This window comes from Camelina sativa, chromosome 2, assembly GCF_000633955.1.
Source record: "Camelina sativa cultivar DH55 chromosome 2, Cs, whole genome shotgun sequence".
Taxonomy (NCBI): Eukaryota; Viridiplantae; Streptophyta; class Magnoliopsida; order Brassicales; family Brassicaceae; genus Camelina; species Camelina sativa.
In genome coordinates, this window is record NC_025686.1 from 23791195 (window position 1) to 23816777 (window position 25583).

At 34.2% G+C, this 25583-nt stretch overlaps 3 protein-coding genes and 1 long non-coding RNA gene across 12 annotated transcripts; 3 read left to right on the forward strand and 1 right to left on the reverse strand.

Annotated features, from left to right (window-relative positions):
- LOC104734653 (pentatricopeptide repeat-containing protein At5g62370-like) lies at positions 1-1942 on the forward strand. 5 transcript variants are annotated; one of them, XM_010454298.2, is made up of 3 exons: positions 1-766; positions 1137-1222; positions 1552-1942. In XM_010454298.2, exons 1-3 carry the CDS (start codon positions 64-66, stop codon positions 1804-1806), a joined length of 1044 nt encoding a protein of 347 aa, XP_010452600.2. In that variant the 5' UTR covers positions 1-63; the 3' UTR covers positions 1807-1942. The 5 variants fall into 5 exon arrangements, with proteins under 5 accessions (XP_010452600.2, XP_019092602.1, XP_010452578.2 ...); XM_019237057.1 differs by having other exon boundaries at positions 1575-1942; XM_010454276.2 differs by having other exon boundaries at positions 1-1222.
- On the forward strand, positions 8957-11037 carry LOC104734689. Of its 4 annotated transcripts, none has more exons than XR_759379.2 (5): positions 8957-9195; positions 9436-9510; positions 9724-10115; positions 10294-10330; positions 10450-11037. It is a non-coding gene; the product is annotated as an uncharacterized LOC104734689 (long non-coding RNA). The 4 variants fall into 4 exon arrangements; XR_759380.2 differs by having other exon boundaries at positions 9724-9824; positions 10047-10330; XR_759378.2 differs by having other exon boundaries at positions 9724-9824.
- LOC104734704 (zinc finger protein CONSTANS-LIKE 5-like) lies at positions 15198-17647 on the forward strand. 2 transcript variants are annotated; one of them, XM_019237061.1, is made up of 2 exons: positions 15198-16173; positions 17113-17647. In XM_019237061.1, the coding sequence occupies exons 1-2, from the start codon at positions 15343-15345 to the stop codon at positions 17413-17415; spliced, it is 1134 nt and encodes a 377-aa protein (XP_019092606.1). In that variant the 5' UTR covers positions 15198-15342; the 3' UTR covers positions 17416-17647. The 2 variants fall into 2 exon arrangements, with proteins under 2 accessions (XP_019092606.1, XP_010452640.1); XM_010454338.2 differs by having other exon boundaries at positions 15200-15242; positions 16182-17647.
- Positions 21605-24746, reverse strand: LOC104734713 (probable receptor-like serine/threonine-protein kinase At5g57670). Its single transcript, XM_010454349.2, has 10 exons — positions 24493-24746; positions 24278-24396; positions 23886-24004; positions 23667-23788; positions 23264-23569; positions 22932-23186; positions 22676-22833; positions 22365-22580; positions 22063-22212; positions 21605-21922 (listed from the first exon to the last, which is right to left on the reverse strand). The coding sequence occupies exons 1-10, from the start codon at positions 24635-24637 to the stop codon at positions 21770-21772; spliced, it is 1743 nt and encodes a 580-aa protein (XP_010452651.1). The 5' UTR covers positions 24638-24746; the 3' UTR covers positions 21605-21769.

Genomic DNA, 25583 nt, shown 5'->3' on the forward strand with positions numbered 1-25583 from the left:
ATTAAGGTTTATGTGAGAAAAACCAAAGCCTGGTCAGTTCCAGTCTTTTGTTGCTGTGTTTTTATGTATCTTCCTTCATATTGGGTGTACTTTCTCCTAAGACCATCTTTACTGGAGGATTCTCTCCCAGTTACTCTTATTTTTGGGGTCAAAAAAAAATTAAAAAACCCAATATTCAGTCCATTAAGCGGAGAAACGTTACCCAGGAAGGAATTGAGCAACGGCATAAGCAACGATACGTGGCATGTTTTGGTTAGTTGTCGGTTCAATTTAAAAAAAAAAAAAAATTGCCATTTTCTTTTCTTTCTTTTGCTATCTTCTCTCTCGACGGAATCCCTAAAACTCATAGTGATTCACTTCAGCAGAATCCAATTCAGCAGTTCCAGGTTGATGTTAAAGGCCAAGGCTTTATGTTATCGTTTAGTGAAATCCAGAAAAGCTACTTCTTGTGCTCTTCCCTCTGAACCATCTCCCTCCACTTCAGTAGCCGCCGTCTCCGCCGTTTCCGGTGACCACCGGTCTCGATGTTTGTCTTTGATAGTCAAACTTGGTGGGAGAGGTCTTGCAAACTCTGCTCGGGAAGTGATTAGCCGTGTTATCGATGGTTCTTCTTCTATTTCAGAGGCGGCTTTAGTTGTTGATTTCGCGGGCAACAATGGAATAGAACTCGATTCGTGTTGCTGCGGCGCATTGATAAGGAAGCTGACGGAGATGGGTCAGCCTGGATTGGCTGAAACTTTCTACAACGAACGTGTGATTGGAAATGGTATGGTTCCTGATTCGTCGGTTTTAGATTCAATGGTGTTTTGTCTAGTTAAGCTAAGGAGGTTCGATGAAGCTAGAGCTCATTTAGATAGCAGTATAGCTTCTGGTTATGTTCCTAGTAGAGATGCTTCTAGTTTAGTAATTGATGAGCTTTGTAATCAAGATCGATTTCTCGAGGAGTTTCATTGCTTTGAACAAGTGAGAAAGGGAGGCAGTGGTTTATGGCTTTGGTGTTGTAAGAGATTGTTTAAGGGGTTGTGCGATCATGGACACTTGGATGAAGCAGTTGGGATGTTAGATACTCTGTGTGAGATGACGAGAATGCCTCTACCTATTAATCTATATAAGTCTCTCTTTTACGGGTTTTGTAGAAGAAGAATTGCTGAAGCTTTTGCTAGTCCTCACAGGAGGAAGTTGTGAGTACTGGTACTCAAGGAGGTGGCCAAGAGACTACGGCGTAAGCTCTCTCTCTCTCTCTCTCTCTTATACTATTTGGCATTTGGTTCTCTTAACTCTGAAGTAGTTGAATTTGCAAGTACAAGTATTCAATTGCTATAATCATGATTGAGTCAGTAACAATGCAACCTTGAATGGTATGTTTATAGGTGGGTTGCTAAAGCTTTAAGTTTGTTGAAACTTGTACTTTTGAGGAAAGTTGTACCATTCAATTCTAGGGATCCTATGTGAAGTTTTTGTTCAGAACTCAATTGAAATTGGCATTGATTGTTCTTTGTTGGTCTTGTAGAGGAATAATATTATCTGGCTTTTTGAAACTCTTTTTTGCAGGTGCTTTGTCTGGATCATCGTAGCTATATGAAACACGATTGTCCAAAAGGAAACAGAGGAGATGTCACTGTGGTTATTTGTCCGTTTTGTGCTACAGCAGTTCGGTTAAACCCTGACAAAGTTCCAAACTTGGTACGCGCCCCCCTATGGATGATCAGGGAAGGATTGGTTTTTACCAGGGAAGAAAGAGGAGAGATTAGTCACGAAGAAGAAGCATCCAAAGTTAAGGATATGCCATTCTTTGTGTTTGTTTAGATTCCCACGATAACATCCAAATTATTATTTAAGAGATTGAGCAATCTTCTTTGGGTTCTCTAGTAAATGAATGATTTTGCAAAAATACTCTTAGGATTGCTTTACTTATATTAATATTAATTATATGATTAATTAATTTGAGAGTAACTTAGGAGAGGTTCTCCACTAATGATGCTCTCCTTAAGTTTTAATGAAAATCATCAGTTTGACCCCAAAAAAAAATTTGGAAAAATATATAGAAACGTGTAGAGAGTATTATCTTACTTGATATCTGTAATGGGTTGCTATGAAATTGTTGTGATAACTTTGTTAATTGCTTACAATAATCGAGTCTTTTTTGTCGTCACATGTATTATTATGGGTTCGATGTTTCTAGAAAATTTCCTTATTTGTTATTGACGAATTAATTTATTAATTTATTATATATATGAAGAAAGGTCGGCAAAAAGTAGTAAGTCTTTTCTTTTGTCTAATTGAGGCCGAAAGTAGTAAGTCTCGTGAAAAGCTGATACATCTTATGACAATTGCTTAATTGATAGATAAATAATGATACTGATAAGTGATAATAATTTATATATCCTATAACTTTTACTATGTTTTCATTTTAAGTGACTGTGTTTTAGACTAATACGTTTGGTAAATAGTGAAATAGCATATCATTTGAAAGGGATTTAAAGCAGGGATACCTATGTGTATATGTCCATCTCATGTATAAATGATACAGACATATTCATAGCAGTTTGCACAAAAAGAAAAAAGAAAAAAAGACATATTCATAGGCTCATAGCAGTGAAGTTTTTGCATAGCTTCTTCATTTTCTAGAAAACAATAGTTACCATTACTTAGTTATTGTTTGTTTCATAAAAAGTGTTTTTAATTATAAAATTTATAGTTCAAGTTTTTCAATAATAATTTAGAAAAATTATGTAAGAATCTTAGTATTAACATAATGACAAATAACATAAAGATACTTGTTAATTAAGAAACGAAATGAATGTTATTTATAGGTTTCCACCTAATAATAGTGAATATGAATATGATATTACATTCTGTCATTTTCAGCAGCGTTCATACACTCTCACGCTCACCTAACACAGCGTACAACTTGATGTATACAACTTGATGTATACAACTTGATGTATCTTTTCATTTTCGTCATGTGACTAAAATATTTATACATTTTGCTTTGACGGCAAAGCTCTCAGCAATCTCCTATTTATTTCATTATATATTAATTTACTTTTTCTACCTTTTCTTGTTATCCATTATCACATTCGAACCCTACATTATGACCAAAATCAACATTAATAGAAAGTAAACCATATTAAACTATAAAGATGTTAATAATTCTCCAATAGGAAATACATAAACGAAGCGTCTAGAGTTATACTGAGTATCCGTCAAAACCATTCAAATGTTATTTTACTACTTTAGATTTTCACATTTCATTTTGGTCATGATCTATATATCTTGTTAATATTTTATCGCTGACGCCAATACGATGGAGGACGACATAGTTTAATAAGAATAAAATAAATTAGTTGAAATTTGAAAATGAATATATTACTCGTTAATGCGTTTTCGGAACAATTATCATTTTGATAACTATACTAATAATAGTCTAATACCACGACCCTCTAAGTATCACACGTGTTACCCCAAATCAGCGGATGCGTACACGTATTTGATTTTTGCTAGACTGGCAAAGATCAGATAACTTCACTTTCCTTTGAGGGAAAGTATTGCCTTTTAGAATTATTGCTTCGTTTATCTCATAATAGCAAGTTAAAGTCTTAAACAATGCATCGATCGTGATGTGAATGATTAGGTCAACGTTCAATGTACAGTGTCTGGCTGTCTGCATTTCGATCGTGGCTTAACAAAATAACTAGATGATAAGTGTAAACTAACTACGTCTTGTGATCCATGTCTGTTACACCAATGCGACGATAATATTTTTTGAATTATGTTATACTTATACAGTATATATTTGTTTTAGGAGCTAGCTATTAAGCTTATAGCCTTGTAGGTCAACGTATATTTTAGGAGATGTTAAGCTTGTAGCCTTGTTATCGTTGGTCACCTACAATTGTAGGATAATCAAAATATTGAATAGTATTTGTCAAGAGTCAAGACGTGACATATATATATACTAATACGTAAAGATATATGAAAAATGTTATTAATGCGCAATTGAAAAATTGCATTCAAAGTGTTCCTACACAAAATGTCTTTGATCCTTTTTTGTTTTTACATCCACGATTATATAGAATTCGCTTTTACTTTTTATAATAATTGAGCGTATGGACCGCGCCGCGGATAAAATTTATTTTGGCCGGACCACGTTACAGTCAAAAGTTCGAAACTAACAAATCATTCATAGCAAAATGGGCATAAAAAAAGAAGATTGAAAAAGACATCAATATACGTTCTTCGTCGATCCATTTCGGCAGTTCACTGTCTCATATCACGTGGCATGCTCATCATATTGTCATATCTCTTGAAACTGATACTAATTTGTTAAGACTTACGTACATACAATTAATTATTCTAGAGAAACAGGGCATCATTTTTCCTTTGGGATATACACTGTTTATTTTATACATTTTGAAAATGGCATTATCATGGATGTATAGAAAACGTTTCTGATTTACATAACATTTACAACACGTTAGTCGTTAACATTACTAGTTCCAAAGAATTACTTAGTTTTGTCAGTTAAACTTGTGTTTGTATGTTACTATAACTTAAGTATAGGCCTGGGCATTCGGGTACCCGTTCGAGTTCGGTTCGGGTATTTCGGGTTTTTGGGTTTTCGGGTTTAGAGATATAGGACCCGTTCGGGTATTTCTAGACTTCGAGTTCGGATCGGATTCGGTTCGGATATTTCGGGTTCGGATTCGGATTACCCGAAGTTCATAAAACTCAAAATTTTAGTATCTAATTTAATTTAAAATATTCAATAATACGTAATATATCTAAAAATTTAGAGTATTTTCTATCCAAATTTACTAATAAACAGTTTAAATACTTTAAATTATCGAAAATATCTAACAATCTGAATATTTTGATCACTTATATTATTAAAATTATAAATATTACTAATATATTACTACTATATATTAATAATGTTGGTATATTTGGATACCCGTTCGGATTTCGGTTCGGATCGGGTTCGGATTCGGATTTTCGGATTTAGAGATTTAGAACCCGTTTGGATATTTTACAATTTCGGATACGGATTCGGATCGGGTTTTTTAAATCGGGTTCGGATCAGATATTTGGATTCAGGTATTGCCCAGGCTTACTTAAGTAAATATATTTCTTAAAAAAAAAAAGCAAATATATTTTGTGTTAACCCCTCACAGCATCCGGATTTAAACTTTACCATACAACGATTGTATAAATTTCTATTATGTATATATTTTTTTTTCTAAAAATTATGTATATTATGTATATATTGTATTTGTATGTTTTGCAAAGAACTAATTATTTATAGTTAAAAACATCATAAGATTTATAGAAATTATAGTCTAAACTCAACAGAAAATATTTAGAAATTAACGTTGACTAATGATTCTATTATATATGGCTGACGCAAAGCATGACGTTTTCTGCATGAGTTGATACACAGTATGACGTCGTTTTGAATCAAGGGTTTAGGGACAATAATTAATCTATTCGATGTTAATGGTTCTGATGCCAAGACGAGGTTCGCATTTCTAAATCACGTAATTATATAATCATGCAATAATAACACTCGATTTTTTATATACAGTAACTTTATTCCACCAGTAAGATTTAAAAATTGAGGATTAAAAAATCTTGAGATTGGGTCAAATAGAGTAATGTACAGTGCATGTAGTGCCCAAAACAGCAAACCTTTCTCGCGTGGATCTCATGTCGGAACGGAAGATATGTTATAAAGATAGATATCATTGCCTGAATATAGACAGAACTGTCGTATAAAAACAAATATATGGCATTAAGTTTATTGTATATATAATGTTACGTCTGAGACTCTGAGTGTACTATACTATCTCTCGTCCGGCGTTCTAGCAGCTTTGTCATTCCGGATATAGATAAGGATAGGATGCTGGAATGCTGATCGTGTGTCACTTATTCCTATTTTTTACTTTCTCAAAGTAGAAACGGTTGCGTTTATACTTCCATCTTCCTTTTGTAATTAGACCGTTAATTTATAATAACACATATCATTAGAGAAACATTATAAAAGTCTAAAGAGCATATCATCAAATTAAGTATCATTTTAACAATATTATGATTACTATTTTTTTGGGAGAAAAAAACGAAACAAATTATTGTAGAAGATATTTTTAAAATATTAGGTATCTCTTACGAGAATTGAATCTCGAACACGTTATTTTAAAACTCACTAGAAAATGTGCCTTGCTTAATTGATAAATGACAATATATTACCGAATCTTCATTACTAAAAACCGTAAAACGAAATATTAAGGTTGTGATTACTCGAAGTCAAAGTTTCTGTAAATAGAAAGAAAAATCAAATTTGCTTACATGCCGAACTATATAGATAAAGATTGCTAAATCATGCCGACCATCCTGTCCTTTTTTCCTCCAATATTATTTAAAATTCTATGAATATCCCTCACGCAAAAGGGCCCATCCCGAATACGATACAACGAATAATAAAGTCTTCACCAAAAAAAAAAAAAAAAAANAAAAAGTCTACAACTACGGAATTATAATTTTTAGAAGATAAAGTATTCATATTGGCTGGAAAATAAAAAGTATACATATACGTTAATACATTTGTAATGTATGAATATACTTGGTCATTCGACTAAAAAGAATTGAATGATCATTAATAATTTTTTTTTCTTTTCAACCTAACATTAATTAAAATATAAACTTTAAGATTGGTTGGCCAGACTGGAAAAAAATTGTTTACAAAAATCGTTTCCGACGATAACATTTTAGAAGAACAAATTAAACAATCAGCCTTCACATTGAATGTTTTTGGGATCTTGGAAAAGGTAATATGAGGCAAAAAAGCATTAAGAACCTGTAACTCATCAAGAAGCATAGAAAAGGCCGGTCATCTGGAGTTTGCACCATCGCAACTAACTCTGCAGAATCCGTCTCTAACCTCCGACAATCAATGCCTCTGGAAAGGATACACTCTATCCCCCATAATAATGCTTCCAGCTCCGAATGAAGTGGGGACGAACCGCGACATTGATATCTGACACCCATAACTAAAGTCTGATTCGCACCATCACCACACCACCATCCCAATCCTGAATTTGGTTATGTAGATTTCCACCCATCAACTTGACACAACTTGACAATGAATTATCATTTCAGGAGTATGCAAGGATTCCGGCGAACTCGAGCTAACCCTTGCGGCTGTTTGGGCTTCCTCCCACAACAATTGTTCGCGTAAAACCTGATTAATGATATCTATTGGCTCTGATTGTAACCCTTGAAAAACTTTTTAATTCCTATCCTTACATAAGAACCAAACCAGCCACGGTGTCGAACTGTGAGTAGCTCCTAAAGCCATAGGGGCTATCCCTTTACCATCTATAAAATCTAAATTTGAATACACCGAATGAAATGGGAACTTATCCGTGGGTAATCCATCGAAGACCCTATCCCAAACTTGTCGGGAATGAGAACACTCAAAGAGAGTATGATTAATAGACTCTGCCGCTAGATCGCATCTCTTACATACCGTGTCACAATGAACTCCCCGAGAAGCTAACCGCACCGTCACCGAGAGAGAACCAAATGTTATCTGCCAGAAAAAATGTCTGATTTTAGGTGGTACCGGAAGATTCCAAGCCTCAGCCTTCAGGACATGACAGTTAGGACCGAATTCAATTTCGGCCTTCATGGCTTGAGCTACCTTATAACCCGACTTAACCGAATACCGACCGGAATGTGTATAATGTCACACCAATTGATCTGGCTTAAAGGATTTGCTAATAGGTAAACTCTTAATAATTTGAATATCTTCCGGATCCATAAATTTATGGAGAATAGGTAAATGCCACTCTTTAGTCTCTGGATTAATTAAATGATTTACCATTAGATCTGGGTGTAATTGCCGTCCCCTACCATTTGCAGGCCGAGGATGTTGATCAGGAATCCAGGGATCACGCCAAACCGAAATATTAAACCTTAACCCAACCGTCCAACGGACACCTTTTTCCACTAAACTTTTAGTCAAAAAAATGCTTTTCCACCCAAATGAGGAAGAATAAGGTTTTTTTGCCATCAACGGATGTTTGTTTCTGAAATATTGACCCCTAAACACTTGAGCAAACAGAGAGTTTGGAAACTGTATTAAACGCCAATATTGTTTAGCCAACAAAGCATCATTGAAAGTATCCAATCCCGAAATCCCAATCCTCCCTCAGATTTATCTCTACACATTTTATCCCAAGCCATCCAGTGAAGCCCGCGATCTTTCCCATCAGAACTCCACTAGAAATTTGAAATTGCACTCGTCAACTTGGTCATTAAACCTTGAGGGAGTTTGAAACAAGACATAACATGCGTAGGAAGGGCCAATGCCACCGACTTTAGTAAAACTTCCTTCCCTCCCTTAGATAAAAATTTTGCTGTCCAACCATTCACCCGGTCATTCAACCTATCTCGAACGTAACCGAAGACTTGAACTTTTGAGCCTCCGAGACTCTCTGGAATTCCCAAATAGGAGTCTATACCTCCTTCCTCGGAAATTCCAATCACCGATTTTACCTTTTCCTTAACCTCTGAAATCACCATTTTACCCAACATAATAGAGGATTTATCCAAATTTACCCCCTGACCAGACGCTTTACCATAGTTGTCTATAATATTCATGACCGTTGAACATTGTTCTTCTTCTGCTTTACAAAACAACAGACTATCATCCGCAAAAAGCAAATAAAAAATAAGAGAAGAATCTTTAACAATCTTAATACCTGAATCTCGGGAATGATCATTAATCTATATATATAAAGTTATCTTTTACTCATTCCTGGTGCTGCCACGTCAGCCACTCTTTCTGTTTATTAAACCCAATTTTCGACATTACCCACTAAACAGTTTCTATTTGTGGCCCATATCTCTTTAAAAGCCCAATCTATTATTAATACATGTTTTATTTGCCGACGAAATAAAACCTCATTCCACGAAACTTCGCTCGGCCGTCTCCGTTGTGCGACCTGAAGCGTCGTCCCTCCCTTCTTTATTCTTTCATCCTGGTTAACCTAATGGATTTGCCACTCCTTCACACCCTTTCACTATCTTCCATGTCTTCCATGTTTGTTGTAATGTCTTCCTGTGTAACGGTAATTCAAGATGTTCAATGCTCCCTCTTTCAATTCAAGCCCCACTACTCTTTCTTCAATTGGCGTAAGTTTAAGTCCTATATAATGTCATCTCCTCCAATTTCATGCTTTATATAATTTTCTTTGTCTTTGAAATTTTCTTTGATGATGCATGTTGCTATAGAATTAGTTTGGCTTCAATCTCCTCTATCTTGGTGGTGGTGAATTTAATTAAAAATTAGCCAACTTTTACTTTCCCTAAATTGTTTATGCCACGAAATCATTGGGTTTTTTTTTTTAAATTAAATCATTGATTCAAATGCAGGATTGTAGGGATGGCAAAGCGTCGGGAATTGCTCACATATGGAGAAGGCGTCCTTGTCCAAAATCTCTTTTGATGGTACTTGAACATCTTCTCTGTTTTGTTGGAAACAATTGACTTGCTGACTTTATATAGGGTTATAGAAATTGAGAAGCCATGTTATCTGCTGTGACTTATTTGCTTCCAGTGATTCAGTTTAACAGATGTGTAGCCGGTTGTAGATCCTACACAAGATTATAATTGATCTATATTTTTTCTTGCTAATAATTTATATTGTTCTTCTTCATCCAGATACCTCTGGTACTGTGAAAAAGCTGGAGGAATGTTCAAGGAGAAACTGCAAAAACTTGGAGGGCTTGATGCAGTCTATGGATTTTCATGTTGTAATGGAGGTGTGGACCTGTTTGTTTCATTTTTATCATTAGCTTCTTTTAGTAAGATAAGAACGACTATCTTTGTTTGGCTAGGACGTCAATAATTTTTGTATAGTATCGTAGATTGCTAGCTTTATAATTGTTCAATTATCTTTAGGATCATATTTTATCTTAATTTCACGATGTCCTTAAATCGTTTATAATATATACCCCCTGAAAACTTTTGAGTTCCTATGATAGCTATGATTAGCTTGTCAGATATCAAGTCCAGCACAAGAGACAGGCTTTGCAAAGTAAAAGAAATTTACGGTTGGTGGTATTGCTTATATATTCGTATTATATACTTTTGTTAAGAATATTGCACATTGATGGTTTTGGTTGATGAATTGGAATCTCTGAGTTCGAAGTTGGAGCTTTGAAGGGTCTTTTTTTGAAGACTGTTCTTATTTTGCTGAATCCTTTTTTTAATTTTGAAACTTATTATCAGGTAACCCAGGAATGGTCTCTCCTTCCAATCGAATAAGGTAAAAGCTCGATTTTGATCAGTTAGCATCATTTTTTATTCACTAATTTACCAAAACATGGATGCAAAATCCATTTTTTTGAGCTGTATTGACTCTGATGTTTTACCATACTTCTCCAGAAAGCACAACACCATTGGTAATCCTGGCGTGCTAACTGGTTCATTTCATCATCTTCTAAGGGTACGTTTCCACTTGTGATATGTTTCCAAGGAGAAAGGAAGGCACTATAATTAGCCTGAGATAAACAAGTTTCAGTGACTTTGAATCTGTTCATGAGAAGAATGGCCTCAGACTCAAGCAATGGTTGTAACCTTAGAAGTTTGAGAGTTTCTGGCAAGGAGAATCTAACAGACTGGAAAGCTGTGGCATCTACTAGGATACATCGGATATTAAGTTGCAGAGACTGCAAGCATCACAAGAATATAAAACTCAAATTCAATTTTCACACTTTCTGGCTTCTTCTGACCAACGCCTCAGCAAGCTTTTAACAAATTACCTCCAGATAAGGACACCCGTTAAGCATCTGCGTCAAGTTAGACTGAAACAGAGCGGGAGAATCCAAGTCTGCCATTATCATTAGTAGATTACACAATAGACAATCTAACAGGGAGGGAAAAAAAACTAAAATAATTTCCCCATTATGTTTAACTAAATAAAACGCTCTTTCAAATAATAATAAAAATTCATAGGAGTGGCTATTTTTCCTACTATACTACTATATGGCTCGATTCATTGAAAGAAAGAAAGTTTAATTTCAACAGCGAATATAACTAAATTAAAGTTCTTTTTCGGAAAATAATATACTCTAAATTTCAAGTCCAACCGCTACTTAAAAGGAAAAATAAATATTTCCAACACAACTTAAGCCAAAAAAAAAAAACTAAAAAAATCCATAACACACATTAAACAAATAAAGGAAAAAAAGTTTTAAAAAAAAGAGGGGTCGGACTCTCAAATAGAAACGCATTCTAAACGGACAGCAGAGGGAAACAAAGTATAGACTAAAAATTTAAATGAGGTCAAAAAATGTTTATAACAATCTAGAAAAAAAATTCAACCACACTTCTTATTTATCATAAATATAAATGACAAATTATATTCCCGGTAGAGAACATATGTATTCCCATTGTAATTTCCTTTAAGAAGTTATAAATGTCCATAATTTAAAAACGTAAGAAAAAATAAAAGGATCGAAAAATTAAAATCAAACCCCACTAAACCAAATAACTCATACAATGAAGTCCTAAATTAATGATTAAGAAGGTAACGAGCATAACTCATAACGACGTCAATATCAAAGGTCCAATTAAACTAAAAAGTGGCAGCTCGACATTAATATTTTTAACACACACAAACGTAACTGCAACAAATGTCGATTCTATAAAGGACGGAAGAAAAATAGTAGAAAAATATACTCTACAACTTCCAAAAAATGCAACAAAACACACTCTACTCACTTGACGTACTACAAAACGACGTGCTCGGAGATATAATCTCAAGAGCTTCTTGGATTTCACGAAAAATGGTCAGGCATATTATGCTAGCATCACCAGACCTTGCAAAGGCAGCCCAAAATCATCGAGTTTACAAAAATATCAACCTAAGACCACTAGCAGCAATAAGCAAGTACCAAGATCTAATGGTAAAATGCATTGCAAGTGGAAATGTGGAGGCACACTATATCAAAGGAATCCAGGAGTATTTTCACAACAACAACACAAAAGAAGAGTTGGAACACTTGAAAAAGGCAGTAGAAGGTAATTATGCAAACAATATTTATCTTTACGGGATTGTGAAGTTATGCAGGGGTGACACTAAGGAAGGCCAACTGTGGCTGGATAAACTAGGCTGGAAAGAAAACAAAGCAAAGGGTGATCAATGTTGGAAAATAACAAGAAGTCCTTACACAAAATCAATGTGCAAAAACTACAACGCTACTTCACTACATTGAGAGAAGTTCAACCAACAATCATCTGTAGCCTCACTGACATAGAAAATAGGATCCCTCATTGCTACTACTACAAACAGATGATCAAATTTTTCTTCTTCTTTTAGCTAAACGATCGACAATATGATTTATGAATGTTATCATCCTTTAATGATGACCTATATTTCCAATGTAAGAGTTCTTTACAAGTTCTTTTATTCAAATATTATGTTGATGTGTCCAATCTCAAACAATTGAAAATACAACAAAAAAGGAAACAACTTATGAAAATCAATAGCGCAGCATGCCAACATAAGTCACAGATATTACGAACAACTATGAACACGAGGATAAAGATATTAGCAAAATGGTGTTTACCTATAAGATATAAAATTGTTATGCACGAAGAACAACTTCAAAGGAAAATACAGCAAACAAAAACAAGGTCGCAAAAGTACAAAGGGAAGACCGATCAAAACAGGGGAATTAGGAAAAAAAAACAGGATGAAGGTAACGAAACTAAAACAGAGTAAACCTAATTTGGCACATGTTGAGACATCTATCACCAAACTAAAAAAAAAGGTAAGAGATGCAGACACTAGCAAACCACAAAAGAGACGCTTAAAAAAGATTAGTAAATGCAATCGAGCCAAAACCAAGGCTCCCAAAAAGTAGCAAAAAACAGCAGAACCAGTAGTATTTCAGAATCAGTATATACGCAAACAGAAATCCACAAAAAACAAAAAATTTCAAAAAGAGCAAATAAGAAAACCGAGTAAATCCAGCCAAATACTGAGATGGTCCTAATGAAACTTAAATTACAACAAGCTTCTTAAAAGAGTCGATTACTTAATTAGAGAATGAAAGGTACACATGGGAGAACCAATTAGCACAGACGGTCAACGAACTAACCAGGGGAGCACCAATTATCCACCACCAATGCGAAGCCAAGACGAAACCTTCCCAAAGGCGCCAACAAAATTAAAATTTTCTGTATCGACACAATGAATGCTTCAAAACGAAGAACGCCCATCAAAATAAGATTTACAAGCTTACTACTATCCTTTTGATTGACATATTGATACACATCATTCCGTCCAACAACCAATATACAACAAAGAAGAAAAAACACAACTACAAGACACAGGCTATTTCCCAAAAGGGCAAATACATCCTCAAATCAATAAAACCCAATCTAGACCCAAAACACCACTACTTTTAAAGGCCTAAACGGATATTTGGACCCAATCAATGTAAGAAAAAAAATATATATATATATATAAACACCCAAATGTAAGTAAATTAAAAACCTTATAAAAAATTACTAACTTACAAACTTTGTAACACAATCACAAAAAAAAAAATTGACAAACATTATCACACATTTCATTTAATACATATTTTTTAAAAAACAAGGAACTACAACCACATATAGAAACATACAAAAAAAAAGCAATCAAACGGATAACAGGTAAAAAAAACAATTACAACTAGAAATCAACTTATACATTATAATCTACAAATATGCAATTTAAATAACTGAAAAACAAAACCAAATTTTAAATTAAACAATACTAATGTAAAATAAAAATGTAAAGCTACACAGTAGATTGTACTTAATGAAAAAAAAAAAAGGAAACAAGAAAGCCAAAATGACCTCTATCTTTTTTGTTTGTCAAAAAAAAAGAAGCCAAAATGACCATTTTTCAAAAAAGAAAAACACCCAAAAAATAGCAACCAAGATATAAAGAGAAAATAACAATAAAGAAAAAATAACAAACACTTTATAAATATCCACCAAAAAACACATATCACACCCTAATCAAACTTTGTGCACTAAGCACGGGCCAAATACTAGACAATGACAAAATAAAAAATAATAATAAATTAATCAGAACTATCAATTACAACAAAACAACAACTTTAAGTACACAATGTTAATTCTCATCATAATTATTTTAAAAAACATTAAAAAAAACACAGAAGATGATCTCAAATTTTGAAAAGTAAAAAGCATACTAAATTATACTTACTGCAAAACCTATTTTTTTAAAAGAGTATCCAACAAACAACATAATTACCCAAATCAAATACAAAACAGATATAAAGATAAATTTACATAACCAAAAAATAATACACACAAAAAAAATTCGAAATATACCTTCATTTAACTTTCACGCTACGCGCGGATCAATTGCTAGTAACTATATAAGTAAAAGCAAATAAGAAATAAGAGAAGAATCTTTAACAATCTTAATACCTGAATCTCGGGAATGATCATTAATAACTATATAAGTTTTATATGAAATATAAACAAATTGGGATGAAGATAACCAATGCTATATAATTACATGAAAACACGACATATATATGTGTTTAGTAACATAGTTAGCCATATTACAAGTAAAAGCCTTTTGAATTGTTATTTGTCAAAATCATTTATCCGATACATTTGTAACGTAACATGCAACTAGTTAAGTTTTTATGTTTTTAAGGTTTACGGTTATACTTATTTTTTTACATATAATTGAAAACAAAACACTATCAGACAAATTTTTTTGTTTCTTTTCATCTACTCTTAACAAAAGATAACTAAACCAATCAATAACAACAGATAAATTTCATAACAATTTTTGGGTTAATTAACAAAAAAAAAAAAAGATTCTCCGACATAAAAATAAACAAATTACGATACTCAGATTCCAGCCTAATTAATTTATATATTTAGCTGGTTTCTTGTCAGCCTAATTTTATTTTCTACGTAACCATATATATATCTCCATCACAAAGGAAATTATAAAAAAAAAAAAAAACAATTATTAATAAGTAAATAAAAACAAAACCCATACCGTAACTCGATTTTATTTTATGTGGACGTAATATATCCACGTGTCACATAATAATTCGATAAAACAAACTGAGTCTTCTCTGTCCGACTGGGCATGACAGATCATCTTAAGCAAATCAAATACCCAACTCTCACACATTCTCAAGCTTTCAGTTTTCCCAAACTTCAAAGAAAGAGAGAGAGAAACAGAGAGAGTTTTGTGAATTCAAGAAGAAGAAGAAAAAAAAGAGTTAGTTAATGGGATTCAGCTTAGAGAGCATCAAATCAATCTCCGGCGGTTGGGGCGCGGCGGCGCGTTCCTGTGACGCTTGTAAATCAGTAACCGCCGCCGTCTTCTGCCGAGTTGACACAGCTTTCCTCTGCATAACATGCGACACGAGAATCCACTCCTTCACCCGCCACGAGCGCGTGTGGGTTTGCGAAGTCTGCGAACAAGCTCCCGCCGCCGTCACTTGCAAAGCCGACGCCGCAGCTCTCTGCGTCACCTGTGACTCCGATATCCACTCTGCTAACCCACTCGCTAGCCGTCACGAACGTGTCCCTGTAGAGTCTTTCTTCGACTCAGCCGTCGCAAAAATCTCTCCTTCTTCCACTTTTGGCATCCTCGGGTCTTCCACCACCGTCGACTTAACCGGCTCTGTTCCGGTTATGAACGATGATCTCGGTTTATGTCCCTGGCTGCTTCCTAACGACTTCAACGAACCGGCTAAGATCGAAATCGGAACTGAAAACATGAAAGGTTCCGACTTTATGTTCTCTGACTTCGACCGTCTCATTGATTTCGAGTTCCCGAACTCGTTGAGTCATCATCATCATCAGCAACCGTCCGGTGGAGATAGTCTTGTTCCGGTACAGACCAAAACAGAGCCGCTTCCGTTAACTAACATCAATGATCATTGCTTCGATATAGACTTCTGCAGATCAAAGCTCTCTTCTTTCACTTACCCAACTCAATCATTGAGCTACGGTGTAGTCCCTGCTGATCAAAGCTCTCTGCTTTCGACTTCTTCACTCGAATACGGTGTAGTCCCTGACGGAAACAACACCAACAACAACTCTGTTTCTGAGATCTNCACATTCTCAAGCTTTCAGTTTTCCCAAACTTCAAAGAAAGAGAGAGAGAAACAGAGAGAGTTTTGTGAATTCAAGAAGAAGAAGAAAAAAAAGAGTTAGTTAATGGGATTCAGCTTAGAGAGCATCAAATCAATCTCCGGCGGTTGGGGCGCGGCGGCGCGTTCCTGTGACGCTTGTAAATCAGTAACCGCCGCCGTCTTCTGCCGAGTTGACACAGCTTTCCTCTGCATAACATGCGACACGAGAATCCACTCCTTCACCCGCCACGAGCGCGTGTGGGTTTGCGAAGTCTGCGAACAAGCTCCCGCCGCCGTCACTTGCAAAGCCGACGCCGCAGCTCTCTGCGTCACCTGTGACTCCGATATCCACTCTGCTAACCCACTCGCTAGCCGTCACGAACGTGTCCCTGTAGAGTCTTTCTTCGACTCAGCCGTCGCAAAAATCTCTCCTTCTTCCACTTTTGGCATCCTCGGGTCTTCCACCACCGTCGACTTAACCGGCTCTGTTCCGGTTATGAACGATGATCTCGGTTTATGTCCCTGGCTGCTTCCTAACGACTTCAACGAACCGGCTAAGATCGAAATCGGAACTGAAAACATGAAAGGTTCCGACTTTATGTTCTCTGACTTCGACCGTCTCATTGATTTCGAGTTCCCGAACTCGTTGAGTCATCATCATCATCAGCAACCGTCCGGTGGAGATAGTCTTGTTCCGGTACAGACCAAAACAGAGCCGCTTCCGTTAACTAACATCAATGATCATTGCTTCGATATAGACTTCTGCAGATCAAAGCTCTCTTCTTTCACTTACCCAACTCAATCATTGAGCTACGGTGTAGTCCCTGCTGATCAAAGCTCTCTGCTTTCGACTTCTTCACTCGAATACGGTGTAGTCCCTGACGGAAACAACACCAACAACAACTCTGTTTCTGAGATCTCTATCCCGTTTAACCGGAGCACGATCACTACTTCCTCGACGGCGGCGACTACGACTACTGGTGGTGATCAGACGAGCTCTATGGATAGGGAAGCTAGGGTTTTGAGGTACAGAGAGAAGAGAAAGAACAGGAAGTTTGAGAAGACGATTCGTTACGCTTCGAGAAAAGCTTATGCAGAGTCAAGGCCAAGGATCAAAGGTAGGTTTGCTAAAAGAACAGAGACTGAGAACGACGACGTTTTCTTCAGTCATGTTTATGCTTCAGCCGCCGCACAGTACGGTGTCGTACCAACGTTCTGATTCAAAAAAAAGTCTACGGTGGAGATAAAATAATCAACATCAAAACTCTCATCTTCCACCGTTCGATTTACTGGGAGATGTATAATAAGTATAGTGAGTCTTACCGTAGACAAATAATCTTATCCTCTTTTACCCGTTTACTTTTTTTTACGCGCTCTCTCACTGCCACTATAAGGCTGTAACTTTTTTTTTCTTTTCTTCTTTGATATATATTATGTATGCTTATTTTTTCTTTAGAAATGTTATAAAAAATCATATAATTTGGTAAGGATAATTTCGATTGGCTAATGTTGTCTTGTCGCTAAAATATCTTGAAAGATAAAATACCAAATCATATAATTTGGTAATTCTAATTATAAGAAATCATATAATTTGGTAATTATAATTTCTATTGGCTGAGGTTGTCTTGTCGCTTAAATATCTTGAAAGATTAGGTGGAGTTTGGCTTGTTAATTGTTTTAGTGGCATAAAAACACAAACTATGATATTTATTAATATAGAGAATTATGGGAGATTTTTAGGTCACAGTACAACAACTTGCACAAGTGTTTGTTTTCATAAAACAAAAATAATTATCTTTGATTAATCTAATCCATGTATTTTTGTCTCCCATGCAAGAGAAGCACTTGTAAGAGATCAGAAATGTGATATTTTTAAAAAATCTTTCAAACTATAAATTAGGTGGTTAATATGATTTGTAAATCGTTTTCTTTTTTCCGAACATACCATTGATATTGATTCATGAAGGTAGTTTATGATCGAAAATATTTGGAACTTTCGCAAGAGTAAGTGAAAACAGTTGCTTTTTACGGGAATAGATCGATCGGAGGAAAAAGAAGGAAAGATTGCAATTAATGGGTTTTGTCCGAGACTTCATAAAACTTTGCCTTTTGGGTTTCTGTACAGCCAATCTGTTTAATCTTTATCTCGATCTCTCTCACCTTTATGTAAGAACGTGATTATTATCGTCAGATAAAGGTCAAAGTCAATTTGAACTGTGATATGTTTGTCGTTAGTGATCGGTGATTTTATTGGTATGATCACTATCTGCGTATTATATACAATTAAGAATATTGATTCTAACATGCCAATAGCCATTTAGACAAACAATCTCGGACCTAAGTTAAGATTCATTTAAGGAGGCTAAAAAAGTTAGAGCGGGAGTTTTTATTTATTTTCTTCATTAAAGATGTTTACATAATTATATTGATCTACCATAATTAAAAATTTAATATCATAGTACGAAAAAACATCAATAAACGTTTTAAGTTTATTTTTTGTTTACTGGTCTTGTATACGTATGATATAAGAAAAATTATGAATTTGCGGAGTATATACAAAATGCTTCTAAACTCATGTACTCTCTTCCAATTTCATGCGAGCTCTGTAATCCTTTAATTGTTACCAAGCTACTTTTTATGAAATGTATATAAAATTATTTTATACATACTAACATACACTTCACATTGATACCAAAAAAAAATTATAAATATAACCCATTACGCAAGAGGGAGTACTTTGGATTGCGATATTTTTAGTTGAGTGAGACTTCTACCGTCCAAGTGGGTTCGGACACCTTGATGCAAGGGGCAGATTAGGCAGGATATTTTGTTGTAAGGTAAGCTTGAGATTTGCAAATAGTGGCTACGAGTGCTTTGGGGCCACATATATACAATCATAATAACGTTAATAATAGCGCATTAAAGCAAAGTTTTGACAATACATAGAACTAAAGTTTGATTTATTTTAAACAAAGAAAAACAAAAAATTAAAAGTTCGATGTTGAGTGTCACGAATGAATTGGATTAGTGTGGTCGATTTCCCCTAATTAACATTGGATTAAGCTCGTTTGGTAAATTCAACCAAACTTATTGTCTATTATGTACTAATTATATGATTAAGGAGTAGTCTCTTTTCTAATAAATGATTTTTAGTCTTTCTTTATTCAAAATTTCTTTTATGAATACATTTACAAGTTTGCATGATAACGCGTATAATTCGTGTGTGAATCTATATATATATTCCATTGAACGTTATACTAAAATCGAGACGAGTCAGAGAGTAACACCGCATGAAAAATATTAGTAGAGGGGATGACATGACATCTACATAATAAACACGTAGTATTTTCATCATCTTTTAAGAGCGTTACAAATTAAACCTTGGATTTAAACTTGTAATGCTGTGACCAAAAAGAATTAAATAAGAATAGTACCGGTGATTAGTGACACAAAACTCTCTACGGCGAAATGCTTATACTTCATAACTTTATCGTCATGGACTCGTGAGATTTTGGAAACCCTTTTTTTTTGTCAAACAAAGCAATCTTTAAATCGTGTACACTCCCACAAAAAGAGGTAACAGAGAGGCACAGTGTCACATTTAAAGGGAAAAAAAAAACTTGTTAACAGTTGAACCAATAAATTGGGAAGAAAGAAGAAGAAATGATTATTATTAAATGGCTCCATGAAAGAGGGACCTGCGTGGCCCAAAGTGGGTCCGACATAGACTGGACTCGAACAGGAGACAAGTGGAGGGTCCGACCACACCCTAACCACGTGCATCGCCGGCCCAAGGACTGTTCTTCGTGGTCCACTTCTGCACCCTTAATCCATATCTTAACAGTTCCGGCCATCTCCCACTAGATAGATTAATATCAGTGCAAAACATAACAAAAATACTACAAGAATTAACATACAAAACATGGCTTAAGTTTAATTAATAACAAAATCAACACTCTTTGTTTTTTTCTTAGCTTCAACGCTAAAATATTTGAATTAGTCTCAATTGATGTATTGATTTTTCCTGTATTTAATATGCTATTATGAATTTCCCACGACAAAACTGTCACCATTTAGATACATACTATTGCTTTCTTATTTTTCTTTCTTTCGGGTTGAATTATATGTTATTACAAATTCTACCAAAAACTGTCACCATTTTGATTCATCCATACTATTGCTTTCTTTTCTTATTGGATTAAAGTTCTACTGCTTTTTTTTGTTTTCTTTCTTTCTATGAATTATACGATTACGACAAAGTCATGCATCTTATTCTATCTATATACACACAACGGACACACGCATAACATGGGATACAGTGATCTTTTTACTTAATCTAGAAGAAAGATGTTGAGATTCGTTTTGGCTAACTCTGTTAATTGATTTTATTTATAAGTACTCTTAATTAGTAAAACTTGGAACCATGACTGTTATATATATGCTTTAGCTTTGTGTTATAAAAATTATGTGCTTCCTACTATATTAATTGAGAAGTACAAATATGAAACAAACCGTGTAAAAAATTACATTCAATTGCTATTAGAAAACTTAATTAAAATTAATAAATTAATTAAATAAATATAATCAATTTAAAAAACGAAAATTGAGGATACTTTAAATAAAATAAATTGTAAAAAAGTAACAAAAAATCTTTTATAATCAAAACTAATCTGTATTAGAAAAAAAATTTACAATTAAGATTTTAAAAATCTAATCAAACAAAATCTACAACTACAAATTTTATCCTACTATATTAATTGAGAAGTACAAATATGAAACTAACCTTAAAATATGTAAAAATTACATTCAATTGCCATTAAAAACCTTAATTAAGATTAATTAATTAAATAAATATGAATAATAAAAAATGAAAATCAGGGACACATCAAATAAAATAAATTGTAAAAAAGTAAAAAAAATCTATCCGAATCAAAATTAATTCATACTTAAAAAATTAACAGGTAACATTTTAAAAACCAAACCGAATAAAATATACAGCTATAAATTTTATCAAAAAAATATTCCACCACAGGTTAAAATTATTACAAACAAAAAAAAGAAACCACATAAAATAACAATGAATATTGGTTTCAAAGAGACATTTTAGAACTTTTACTAGCTATAATTAGTTGCTCTTTTTTATATGTTAGTAAGAATTGTATTTAGTTGACAAAAGTTTAAACAATTTTATTTATTACATATAACTTTTTTATTGACAGGTTTTTAATAAACAATTTTAAAATACAAAAATTATAATATAAGCAAACTAAATTTTTAATCACAAATTATTATAAATAACATTATAATAAAATAAAGTATTACAAAGTTTTATTAAAAAAATGTTCAGCCCGACCGCGGGTTAGTATCTAGTTGTATCTTTAAACGAAAAACAAACTAAAACGGTCGTTAATTTGGTTAAAACCATGATATAAGTAACTTATTTCTATTTGTTGTGATTTTGATACATAATGGATGAAACGTTAAAGATCTCCTAGGATACAAAAGAATTTTAATAAACACAAAAATCTATATAAAAGAAATCAGTAGATATATATTAGATATAAACAAAAATATCAAAATGAAGAATCCAAAGGAAGATCATATCCGAAAATCATAGAATACTCATCCCACTCATCATTATCACCATCGTCATTAGTCATATCCTTAGGCATTCTCCAGCTCTTTGCAATCTCAGCCTCATTCCCATTTGTTAGCAACTCCAATACCTTTACTCAAAACTTCACAAAATTAATATTCCACACGAATTCGGTTATTGGACATCATGGTTCTAAATTTTAAGATTGGTATATATTGAATATGTAACCAACCTGAAATTCAAAAAAAAAAAAAAGAATATGTAACCAACCTGAGTCATGGTTGGTCGTAATATCGGCGACTGTTGAACACAATGCGAAGCTGTAAGGACAAGCCTGTTCATCTGTTGATCATCGTACTTATCTTGCAATTTTGGATCAACCAAGTCTCTTGTGTTACCTGTCTCCAACGCCGGTTTCGCCTGTTCATTAACGATTCAATGTTAGGACTTACATATATATCTGAAATAAGAAGAATCTAAAAACCTCAACTAGGAAGCCTCTATGCCAACTAGAGGGCACTATATCGTGTCAAAAAAGGCACACAAGTAGGTATGACTAGAATTTATTGTACCCATAAGAGAATGTGCTTCTGAGAGGGATTAACCGGTCTTCGTCCGGTTATGATCTCTAGAAGGAGAATGCCAAACGCGTAGATGTCGGTTTTCTCGTCTACGGTTCCTTGCATTAAGGACTCTGGTGCTAGATAACCGAAGGTTCCTTCAACCGGTATAACCGCATGGTGAGTCCATTTGTTAGGTAACCATCTCGCCAATCCAAAATCGGTTATCTGTATATACCACAATAAAAAAAAACAAATCAAATTGTCACACATTTATGATGGATAGACCGGATATGAGATCCTTTCATGGCAAGAAAGCTCACCTGCGGTTCGTAATCGGGTCCAAGTAAGACATTGGAAGATTTGATATCGCGGTGAATGATCCGGTGGTTGCAGCGTTTGTGAAGATAATGAAGCCCTCGAGCAACTCCAACCGCAATTTTGTACCGTATAGGCCAATCTAGCGATCCGTTTTCCTTCTCTGTTTTGATTTTTTTTGGCAGTATAAATTACAAAACTAATCCATTGTTTGTAACTAAATAGTGTTTTGAGAAAGTAATCTGAGGTTAATTAATTTACCGTGCAATGCAGAGTACAAGGTTCCATTCTCGGAGAACCTGAAGACAAGATAGAGACCTCTCTCAACACAACAACCTAAGAGAAGAGCAGTGTTGGGATGAGATACATGACTGATGATGCCGAGTTCTGTAAGAAACTCTTTCTCTTTGTTCATGTCACCACTCTCCTTTGTTAATCTCTTCACTGCTATTCTTCTTCCATCCCATAAATCTCCTCTGTACACTTCAGAGTAGCCTCCTATGCCTACTATGTTCTCTGTAATTTAATTTAAAAACTTAGATTAAATTATTCAATATTACTGTCTTGGGTTAATCCAAAGTTTTAATTTTTACCTTGATGAAAATCATTAGTGGCTTTAGAGATCTCGTTGTAAGTGAAGCATTGCATTAGAGGTTTAGGTTTAGGGTTGTTCTTAGTCTCGCTTCCTCTCCATTTTCTTAGAGGAGAGTTCATGATAAGAGAAGATATGAATCTGTAGGGAGACATTGGCTTATGTTTTGGTTTCTCTGAAGGCGAAGTGAAGCTAGAAGAGACCATTGAACCGTTGAAACTTGAAGCATCATCGCCGGATGAGCTAAGCGAATCTCTTGATAAAGCGTTTAGTACACTGCGTGGTGAATACTTCTCACTCTTTATGTCTTAAGAAAAAAACATATTTGTTAGTCTTTGTTGCATGAATCCGCTAACCAAATTTTAGAACCAAACTTGATGAAATATTAATATGATCTAGCTAACCTCGAGAAATAGAAGATTCGGAGTAACAGTCTTTATGCGGTTTTCTTTGATTTCCGACTAAGATAACAGAGCAACTTGATGGTGCAAAGTCGGAAACATATCTTGTGATGTCATTCCATATCCTAAATCATGGAAAACACACAAACGAGTTTTTATTACAAGGATTAGGAATTGGATTATGGATTTTGTAAACCGGATCGGGAAATTTCCGGTTTATACCTGAATTCGTGAGGGGTTGGTCGGGAAAGGAAAAGATAGTGCGCAGAAATAGACTTGACTTCATCTACGAGTCCTCTTCCGATGTTTGAGCTAAACCCTACCTTGGCTTCCAAATTCACCTAGTCAATGTGGTTATTGTAACTTTTCAGGAAATTATTACCAATATTATAATAACGGTATTAATATTATGGGAGGATTCGTAATTAAGAAATAAGTATATGTTAGTTTTGTGTGTGTTATTATAGTGTTTTCCTCTGCTTCGACGCATATAGTCCAGAGAATTTGTGCGTGTGGCGTCGGTTTCTAATTGAAAAAGCTCTAAAATTTCCGGTTTAGTCCGGTTTAAAATTTGTCGTGCGTCAATTTTTCCAAGGAAGTAGTAGTATTAGTACCTGGTTGTGGCAGCAAGTGTAAGCAAACTCTGCAAGCATGGAGATAACATGAGCTTTGGCACGCCGAATTTGAGTTCTTTTCTTCTTCTTCATCGGCAACTTTCTCGGTTCTTCACCAGCTACATGCAGCAACAATTATAGTTTACCAATTAGTCAAATGATCAATTGCCGTAGAGAGAAAAAAAAAACAGAGAAATTTAGGTTTAGAGATTAACCAAGAAGATGAAGAGCAACAATGGTGTCATTCGGTTTAGCAAGAACATTGATGGCCCAAGATAGAACATTTTGGCTCTCGTCACGGTCCAAAGAGATCGCCACAAGGATCTTGTTGCTACTTCCTTCTTCTGTAAGAGATATCATTTGTATTGACCCTTTATTAGGTTTGTTTCACTCTAATCAAGGTCGGAAATTTTTGAGAACACAATGATTCTATACACTTGAACAAGACGATATGTGTTTTTGTTTTTGTTTTTTTTTTAAGTGATGAGTAAGAAGAAGAGAGACGTTTCGAGACTAATAAAGAGTGTGGAAAAGGGATGATCATTGCATGAGATACTCATTAGCTATGTGTATGAGTCTTGACGAAGAAGCATAAACCACAATACGCTCAATGGCATTATAATCGAGTTATCTTTAAATTATTTTAATTATTAGTCAAGAATCGCAAGTTAAAATTAAGATTTGAAGATCAATTTGGAGTTAAGTATTTATGATATGCTTGTCTTTAGTTCTGAGTTCAAATTTTAAGCTCATGAATGTGTTTGTTATGATAATGATCAGTTGTTATTTTTTTGCTAATAAGTCAAGATATTGAAAGATGTATGAAAACATAAGAACGGTTAACTAATTCAGTAATTTGATACAATTCTTAATAGTTAGAACAATCAACAAATGTTCATTTTTAATATATATTTTGTTTGAGTTAGTCACTGAGCTTATGAATTTTTGCTCATTATTAGCAATAACTATACCTAGGTTGTTGGAGATCAAATGCTAATCAAAAGCTAAACAAACATATGCATTAAAAACATTATATATAAAAATAAATAAAAGAATATAATAATTATGGAGACAATGATGAGATTTGAAGTGAATGTGTGGTTGGGTGATTTCTGGTCTAAGCAAAGGCCACAGGGACAAAAGGATGTGTTCTTGTTGTTGTGGTCTCATCTCATGTCCTTGATTTTGTCTTCCTCTCAAAGCCATTGTTCTCTTTGGCCTCTACTTCTTTTTTTTTTTTTTTTTTTTTTTTTTTTTTTTTTTTTTTTTTTTTTTTTTTTTTTTTTTTTTTTTTTTTTTTTTTTTT

What these genes read in the sequence shown, in the direction of transcription:
- LOC104734704 (XM_019237061.1), top strand. Translation starts at nt 15,343, where the DNA reads ATGGGATTCAGCTTAGAGAGCATCAAATCAATCTCCGGCGGTTGGGGC.
- LOC104734653 (XM_010454276.2), top strand. Translation starts at nt 64, where the DNA reads ATGTATCTTCCTTCATATTGGGTGTACTTTCTCCTAAGACCATCTTTA.
- LOC104734713 (XM_010454349.2), bottom strand. Translation starts at nt 24,637, where the DNA reads ATGATATCTCTTACAGAAGAAGGAAGTAGCAACAAGATCCTTGTGGCG. An exon ending in CACTAATGATTTTCATCAAG is followed by an intron (nt 23,187 to 23,263) that starts GTAAAAATTAAA and finishes ATTAAATTACAG; the next exon opens with AGAACATAGTAGGCATAGGA. An exon ending in CTTGTACTCTGCATTGCACG is followed by an intron (nt 22,834 to 22,931) that starts GTAAATTAATTA and finishes AAATCAAAACAG; the next exon opens with AGAAGGAAAACGGATCGCTA.